Source organism: Lathyrus oleraceus, chromosome 5 (genome assembly GCF_024323335.1).
Source record: "Lathyrus oleraceus cultivar Zhongwan6 chromosome 5, CAAS_Psat_ZW6_1.0, whole genome shotgun sequence".
In the NCBI taxonomy this organism is placed as follows: domain Eukaryota; kingdom Viridiplantae; phylum Streptophyta; class Magnoliopsida; order Fabales; family Fabaceae; genus Lathyrus; species Lathyrus oleraceus.
Genome location: NC_066583.1, coordinates 162,191,641 through 162,201,255, shown reverse-complemented (window position 1 = coordinate 162,201,255; position 9,615 = coordinate 162,191,641). Strand labels below are relative to the sequence as shown.

General features: G+C 39.7%; 1 protein-coding gene across 1 annotated transcript; it reads left to right on the top strand.

Annotated features, from left to right (window-relative positions):
- Positions 1 to 7,619: 7,619 nt before the first annotated feature.
- Positions 7,620 to 8,963, top strand: LOC127079424 (uncharacterized). The gene has a single exon (XM_051019806.1). The coding sequence runs from the start codon at positions 7,620 to 7,622 to the stop codon at positions 8,961 to 8,963; it is 1,344 nt and encodes a 447-aa protein (XP_050875763.1).
- Positions 8,964 to 9,615: the final 652 nt, after the last annotated feature.

The following is a 9,615-nucleotide window of genomic DNA, read 5'->3' as shown; positions in this document are numbered from 1 at the left end:
ATTGATCCATATCTCTTTAACCACACGTGAGAAATTCATGATCTTAGACTTTTTGGAAATGGGAGAGAAAGATCTTCAACTTTCATGTTGGACAAAATTTCATTTGAAGCTTCCTTGATGATGTAATCTTGAGGAGAAAACCTTTCCATTTTTGGCAAATTCAAATTACAGGTCACTTACTATTTTTGGAAAGTTTTGATCTAACCTCAAATTCTTCAATGTTGATGTTTGAAATGTCAAACGAGACTTGTTTGGACATGAATGAGGCATCTCTAACCATCTCCCACCTTCAAATCCATGGTTGAACTGATAGTTGACTTCTGTTGACTTTCTAGGGTTTCAGATGATTTGATCATTGACTGATGAGCTTTGAGCCTTCAATCTCTGGCCAAACCACTTCAAAATGATCCTTGGGTCATATGAACTCATTGTACCAACCCTAGGGCTTTGATCTCATAGAAAATGCACTTGGTTGCTTGCACAACTGAATCTCCTGACCAGTCTTGACTGATGACTTGATAGACTATGCAATGGACAATGCAATGCTTATGACCTAAAAATGAAAATGTATGTACAAAATGGGAGGTGCAAATTTGAGGTGCTACACAAATACAGCAGAAAATTTCTGCTACAAACAAGGTCTTCAATCCTAAAATCTCTCCATATATATCTCCTTATTTTGAGCCTATATATATTCTGATTGAGTCTTTAAGACCTCCACATGGGAGTTAGGATATTCACCAAATATCCTTACTAATCCCAGAATATATACTGAATTAATTAATTCAGTTTTCTACACATGTACGATGTCACAGGCATGATGTCGTGACATCGTACATGACATGTTGGTCCAGATGTTGAACTTCTTCAACCCAACATATTAAAACAACAGAGATGATTACATTATTTGTTTTACAAAATTAATGCCAATCCTAAGGTATTAACAATCTCCCCCTTTGGCAAATTTTAGCTAAAACAAATAAACATTACACTGGACAAAACATCCCATTATGGGTATGCTCTTCATCTCTGTCATTGACTCCACCACCACAAACACCAAAGTTGGTGTACATAAGGAAGTAGAGGTACAAGAATCAGTTGTACCAGGACCCTTCCCCTCAACAGGAGAGCTTCCTGAAGAATATGTAATGCTGAGTACATAGTCAATGTAACTCAGATCACAAGGCACAGCTGTCTTCTTAACTCAGATCACAAGACACAAGTGGTATACTCAGTTGGTGGATTTTGTGCCTGCGCCAGCTTCTGTTTGCTACCACAACCACAGTTAGCTTGCTTCTGGTACATTCTTAACCTCAGGACTATATTTCTCTCCCCCTTTTTAGCTAAACATTTGTAAAGGAACCCCTCACAAAACCAGATCCAGGCGCAGTTTGCCCAAACCTTCACATATCCCATGATTCAGAGGGAATGGAGTGTTTCTCTTGTGAGAAGAAGAGGGCTATTACATCCTTTAAATAGTCCAGCCCGTGCTTAGGAATTAACGGTAGCAATAAATGCTTGGTCAAGATTCATTAATATTTGCTGAGAAACAGTCAGAGAATCACCAACAAAATCTCAGACTATCTTTGAATACCTTTTATAGCTCTTGACTGTTTCTTTTCCAAAACAGCAGTTCCAATGCATGGAGACTATTCCATATATGCAGTCAGACACGTTGCACGCGATGTCTTAACATTCCACGCGGCTTTTCTCTGCATTCTGCCAGTATTCAGCATTTCCTAAGACATCTGGCACTACTAAAGCCAAAGTCACAAACACCAGTAGATGGTTACTCCCCCTGTGCCACACAACTGTGACCATCAGGCTTATCAGAATTAGACACACCACATCCATAATTCCTAATGACTTTAAGATTCAGAAGGAACTAACAGCAATGTCCAGGGCAATGTCATGACATCAGGTCAGACATTCTTCTGCTCACTCAGCCTTGACTTACACCACATCATCCTAACAAGGTGCCATACTCAATTATCTGAGGCCACATAGACCACAAGCTTGATGATTACTTGCAGCACAAAGACAGAACTCCCCCTGTCATGAACAACCCACTCTCCTCTTGAAACTTGGAGATCACACATGAGCATATCCAACATCCCAAAGTTGGACCTTCACATACTTCCTGATTCAAAGAGAACCCAGACCACTTGATGAATGGAAAACATAAGACGCATCTTCATGTCTTCAAGAGCACACCCTCTGTTCAACCCTCTTGGCTGAACACATCCACACTCTGTGTCAATATCTCTTCTAACCAGAACAGAAGACCACTTCACAAAATGTTCTAACATTAGTTAGGACATCCTCACAACATAACAAGGCACACCATCTGATAATTTTCAGATATCACTGAGTCACCAGCTCAGTCCAAAAGAGCCAGACACAAATTGGGACACATACATTCTCATCCCATTACAAGAGATAATCTTCCATAGATAGCTTAGAACTCCTACCACAAGCTCCAAGAGATGAATAGAGAGACATCTCCTTTTGTCCTCAACTTACTACTTTTCTGCTCAAAAGTAATTTGTCTCAGACTTTCCTCAAGAATAATCAGCTGCCATATGTTGATTATCTTGATCCTTCGAACTCACTTCTGAGATAGACCAAATGTCACTGGTTGATTACCTCCTTCATGAATCCTCATATGAAAAAGTCAAATGCCACTTTTTGACCTCTCCAAGTTTATCAGACTTCTCCCAAAGATATTCTGACCTTCCAAGTGAGATTTGAACTTCAAGCCTTTTGAAGTGTCCAATCTACAACCCTGTAGACCCTTCTATCTCAAGTTGATGTGCCACTTCACCAACTAAGAATCTGATGTTGAGCCAAATGTCACAACATTGTGTTTTGACATCCAGCTGTTGAATTCAGCTCCTTCTTCTGCCACTTGAAAGAACTTCCTCCCTTCACAGAACAAGAATTCAATGTTCTCATAGACTTGATTGTGGAACCAAGTTTGAGTAAACAACCTCCATCCTGCAGGTTTGCAGTTAAGTCATCCAAGTTCACACCTTGATGAATCCCTGCTTCTTCTCCAAAGACATCAGACACTCTGGTGCATGAGTCTTCAGAAGGACCAGTTAGCAACTAAGCCTTCAGCTGTACCAAGGATTCTGCTTCCTAAAGCAAGACTGTTTCCATGATGTTAAGAAAGCTGCCACTTGTTCTTAACTTCATAGTGTGCATTAGCCAATGCACTTCCTTACTTAGATCAGAGATGAACTGATTCAAGTAACCACCATCAAAACTATGATGTCTTCTTCTTCTTGTACACACCAAGGCTGAACGTGTTTCTTGCCAGGAAACCTTTTCAGAGATCATATGCTTTTGCTACCACCAAGGAGATAGATCATAAACCAATGTACTATCCTTCCTGTGATTCTGCACAGGGTCTTGAAGAAGAGATGTTCCAACATCTTTAAGAACATCAGTTATCTTGAGCTCCAAGGATAATCAATCAAATACTTGTACTTGGCACAAGTTGACATTGATCTTAAATCCTTTCCCAAAATTCCTTTCAGATACTTCCACCATAAGACTACTTTGAAAATACTCTTCTAGTGTCAACATCTTCTGCTTGCAAGCATTTCAACAGTGTTGAAAATCTTCTCAGATTAAATTCACCCTTAGGAATGAGAGAGATGAATTCTTCCTTGCAAATGTGTCACACAACCACCAGAACCCATGTGACACAGGTCAACAGCCAACCAGACCCTAGGATGACCAAACGTGAGGAGGTTAACCAAAACTCCCCCTCAAATTAACAATCATGGAAACGTCACACCAATATCCATGCATTGTACAGACATGTCTCAACATGACATACTCCATCCCTACCAGTGGCAACTAACTCTATGAGTTATACCTAAGCATACTCCAATCACATCAATCAGACTTTAGCTAACCATAAGTACTAAAGGAACACCAGTCAATAGCAGACATGCATTGCCAGAGCATACTACATCAACCAACCTATGAATCTTCATATTCTCACTCCTTGAAAGAACTGCCACTTCTGATCATGGTGCTTGAATAAAAAGATTCATGGTCCCAATCCTCTTAAATGAAGTATCAGTCAGGTTACCCCATTGTTGACCTTAACATCCAGAGGACTTGTCTTCCAACACACCATAGTACTCCAGAGAACAGCTATCCAGCCCTGATCAATCTATAGGAGTAGGACAAGCAGCAGGAAATTGCACAATGTCACATCTCAGCCAACTCCACTTCTAGAGACCAGACCTCTACATGTGACCTTCTTGAGCATACACACAGTTGACCCTACCCTTGTCAACTTAGCACACACAGATGTCTCCTCTTCCAGGTCAGGAGTAGGTTCAAAACAAGGTCTCCCTTTGTTTGACACCTAAAAACATCTGCTCTTCAACCAGTAGCTGCATACTTGTTGAACAACATGTTCTAACATCACATAGAACATTAGTTCCACCTCCTTGGAACAACCTTTCCTTGAAATTCTTCAAGGTCTTCATATACATTACCCAAAAGAGTAAAAGAATCAGTGATCAGTTGATTCTTACCATCCTGAAGTGAGAGCGTCATGATGAATGGACTCGAGTATCTTTGACATCTTCAATAGATTATGATGAAATCTTGAATACAGCAGCCTTTCATCCACATGAGGGGAAACTACATCAGAGTTTGAGTTTTGCCAGGTATTATGCAGCGGAAATCATAATACAACTCAACCTATGAACCCGCACTTCACCAGATCAGCGTCCAAAACCATACCAAGTTTGAATGTGATTCAATACTGGCACAGCTGTCCCACACAAAGGCCAATTGCCAACCTCCAGAGACAGGTACACACCATTCCTGTCATGAACAGTCCATCCACCTACTTCAAGGGACCATTCAGGGAAATTACAGAACCTTCCACAGATTCCAACATAACTTCTTGCAAGATACCAGAAAGTATCACCCATGGATCTCATCCAGACACAGACAGGATGCCTGCTCTGATACCATTTGAAATTCTGGCGTAGTCAGAATTCAGATGTTCTACTCCAAGTCATGACATCTGATCCAACATTGTAGCTAATACAGCAAGACAGTTAACAGATTAAAGACCCTGTATTAACGCACTCTTTCACAGATGTCACGACATCTCCTTCTAAGTCACCCTAGAGGGAAGGAACCCCTAGTCCTGTGCATCTGGTATACAAACTCAGCAAAGTTCAATCATAGCACTCACTTCTGTTGTTTTCCTACACAGTTATCAACACGATGTCTTAATATTGGTTTGGACATCATCTGTTACATTATTCCAGTATGCTTGCCTTTTACTTGTATTTCCTGAAATAAGGTTGAATACATTAATCTAATTACCACTTATTAGATTGCTAACAAATAGGCTATTTGTTAGGTTCATTAATTGTAGGGTAGTAGTTGGTTTCCTGGATTTTAGCTCAGCTGTTGGATTCCTAAAGAATAGCCTGAGAAAAATGCTGTAACAGAAAACTAATCATCCTACACTTTAGCACATGCTGTCAGGAATGAATGTCACAACATTCAGTTTGACAGTCAGAACATATACAGCATGCTGGTTCTGTTATGTTCCTGAAGAAACCAGACTGTGCAAAAATGGTTGTACTGTAAAAGACCAATCAGTCTCTAATTCAGTATCAGCATACGTGAACACTGTCTAGACATCCAGTTTGAGAGTTTCACAATGATCCTTTGGCCAGGTCTGTTTTCCACTTGAAAACCATACTTAAATATATACTGAACTGAAGCATAAAAGCCAACTTGCCTATTATTCAGTATATGCTGTCAAAGATGAATGTCACGACATTCTGATTGACATACAACCAGAAGGCTATGTATCAGGTCTAATATTATCTTGGTAGGCAGACTGAAATACACGCTTAGTTATGGCATATAGGATTAAAACATATGCAGAAGGAAAACAAACACAGGAAATTGTTAACCCAGTTCAGTCCAACATGACCTACGTCTGGGGGCTACCAAGCCAGGAAGAAGATCCACTATTAGCAGTATTAATCAGAGTTAAACTCCCCCGTTTACAACTCTTCACTTAATCCCTACCCAATGCAATCTATACCTAGGAACTCCTAGATAGAAACCTCCAGTTTCCATTCCTATCACTACAACTACAATGTAATGTTAAACCAACTTGAACTTGCTTCACAGCTTCATTCAAGAACATAATCACTCTTGCCTACAGGCTTTGAGTTACAAATACACTCAGCTTTTACCACTGAGAAACACATGGTAACCTTCCCACAGATTGGGAGGTTTACCTCACACACACCCCTAAATTTTCATTCTAAGAGGCTTACAAAAACTAGGTTACAATAAGCTATTTATAACCTAATCACCCAACTGGATTTGGGCCTTCAGAAATCGCAGCAAACTTGTTCTTTGCTGTTACAAATACAGCAGAAAATTTCTGCTACAAACAAGGTCTTCAATCCTAAAATCTCTCCATATATATCTCCTTATTTTGAGCCTATATATATTCTGATTGAGTCTTTAAGAGCTCCACATGGGAGTTAGGATATTCACCAAATATCCTTACTAATCCCAGAATATATACTGAATTAATTAATTCAGTTTTCTACACGTGTACGATGTCACAGGCATGATGTCGTGACATCGTACATGACATGTTGGTCCAGATGTTGAACTTCTTCAACCCAACATATTAAAACAACAGAGATGATTACATTATTTGTTTTACAAAATTAATGTCAATCCTAAGGTATTAACAATATGACTTTTCTTTACCTTATGCTTTCATTATTGTTATATTGTTATATGGCTCTATTGGATCATTGGAACTTGGATATCTGATTGCAAAACCTTGAGGTAGAGACTTTCTACCCGAGTCTTGAGCGGAAACATAAGATAAGATGATGGTTGAGTAGTACGGACTCGCGAGGTGAATACCTCGTAAGGGTCGGCATGAGAACCTCACTTAGAGTAGATCCTTTTGAAAATGTTGTTGCACGGGGTTAATACCTCGTTAGCTTCGATGTTTTTAAAGTGGTCCATGACTCTAAGGACCTTTTAGAACATTGAACATTTTTTGCCAACTAAGAATGATGGTTGCGTAGTGTGGATTCACGAGGTGAATACCCCGTTAGGATCGATACAAAAACCTCACTCAAAATAGATTCCAACGAAGGAGTTGGTGCACGACAAGAATTTGTCGTAAGCGTCAAATATACTTCTGAATCTATGACTCTGAGAACCACGTCTAGAACTGAAGTTGATGGTTACGTAGTGTGGATTCGTGAGGTGAATTCCTCGTTAGGATCGATACAATACCCTCGCCTAGAATAGATTCCCTTGAAAGAGTTGATACACATCAAGAATTTGCTGTAAGCGTCAAACATTCTTGTGGATCCATGACTCTGGGGTCCTTTGTAAAAGCCTTAGATCATACCCGGTGAGAACCTGTTTGGAAAGCAATCAGATTCATTCGTTACCTCGAACCTTTGAACCTATATAAAAAAAACATTGCATTTCATCTACATTCATTGCATATGCATAAAAAGTAAAGCTCTTAGTCGTCTTCCATTTGTTTCAGGGATCTAAGTCATTTGCAAGAGAAAATGAATCCTGAAAGAAGAAGCATATTTCAATTCAAGTACAAGAAAGTGGACCTTGACAGTTTGAAGAAGTTGAGCATCAAAGTGATTAAGCTCACTGAATTCGTGGACGATTATGGGAGGATTCTGAGTATTTTGAATGAAAAGATGGAACCAATGACAATTGTGACTATTGCTCAATTCTACGACCCACCTCTATGTTGTTTCACCTTTTCTGACTTCCAATTAGCTCCTACTTTGGAAGAGTTAGAGAGAATTGTGGGCCGAAATTTGAGGGACCATGATCCATTTCCCAAGTTTAATGAAGGTATTAATGCCAAGAGAATAACTTCAGTTTTGGGTCTGGAGGTCCAATTGGTTATAAGTAATTGGGATAAGAAGGGAGTCTTCAATGGTTTTTCTAGATGGTTTTTGGAAGAACAAGCTGTGAAGTTTGAGAAAGATGGAAAACATAAAGCATTCAATGTCGTGCTAGCCCTATTGGTTTATGAGATAGTACTGTTTCCAAATCTCGACAGTTTCGTAGATCATATGGCCGTAAGAATCTTCCTCTCTGGTAATCCAATACGTTTTCTCCTAGCTGATATCTACTACGCCCTCCATGAGAGTCATGAGAAGAAAGGGGGAACCCTTTTGTGTTGCGAACAATTGTTGCATGCTTGGTTCATATCTCACATGCCCGAAAAAAGACCCTACACCTCCAAAACACTTAAACCCTCTCAGAAGTTAACTTCCATTACTGTCAACCATGTCAAATGGTATATCAGAGATTGGGAGACCCTGACTATTATTGTTAGAATCAGAGAATTTCCTAATGTACTTTTGATAGGGACTAGGGGTTGCATCAACTACAACCATATGTTATCCCTGATGCAACATGGTTACTCCATGCACGGACCTCCAAAAGCTAAAGCTTTAGAGCCTTTCATTTTGCATGACATTGATGTAGACAACCCAATTGTGAATAAGATTAAGAAATCTTGGAAAACAATTGTTAGAAGGGGTAAGGAGTTTGAAAAGAGGAATGTCCTTATGAAAGATCCTTACACTCGTTGGGTAAGAGAGAGAGTTCAAGTGGTTAAGCTCCAATTTCCATTTGATCCCTCTATTTTTCCTCTAGTTCCTGAGTCTGAACCTATACTACCTGAAGACGTTGAGAAGCTCAATGCCAAAATTAAGGAGCTTGAATTAGAAAACTTTGAGTTACGGATTAAGCTTAATAGAACCACTTTGGAAAATGAAAATCTGAAGGATGAACGTCAAGAGAATGACCGAGACCTTGAAGCTAGCAACAAGAGAGAAAGAACATTTAAAGACAAGAAGGATGAGCTTGATGATATCTCATAGGTACGTAATCTGTGTTCAAAACCAAGAATGAGGAGCTCAAAAAAGCGCACCTCAAAATTCAAGAGTTGGACAAAATGTTGGAGAGATCTCTTGTGGAGAAGAGAGAAGCTAGACTCGACTATGAAGCTCAAATCTGTGAACTCAGGGACACTCTCAAGAATTGCAAAGATAAGTTGCCTCGTGAGGTCCTTCGGAAAGAGGGAGCTGAGAGGAATTATCTCCGCCTCAAGTACCAGTTGGGAGAAGCTAATAGAAGGATTGCAGGTTTGGAAAACCAAGAAGGTGATGCAACTTACATGATCTTGAAGAATGACTGTGTATATTGGAGGGGGATGTATATGGAGGCTAGAGCGGCCCTAGACGAAGATTAGTGTGTCATTAAGAAACATCAAGATCTCTATGTTGAATGGAATGGAAAATTCATCAACTTGGCTAGATTTGCTAACTTCAACATGCTGGAACTTCCACAGAAACTCCAAGAAGTTGATTGGAGCATGTGCCCAGAGAACACACCTCCTCAAGTTTTCAACTTTGTCAAGTTTTGCAAGAAAATGGTGAAGGAGCTCACCACCGATCTTGCTACGATCAAAAGGGCTGAGATGGAAATTAAGTTCACCAGTACTTAAATTTGAATCACTTGTACCTGAATTTG

What these genes read in the sequence shown, in the direction of transcription:
- LOC127079424 (XM_051019806.1), top strand. Translation starts at nt 7,620, where the DNA reads ATGAATCCTGAAAGAAGAAGCATATTTCAATTCAAGTACAAGAAAGTG.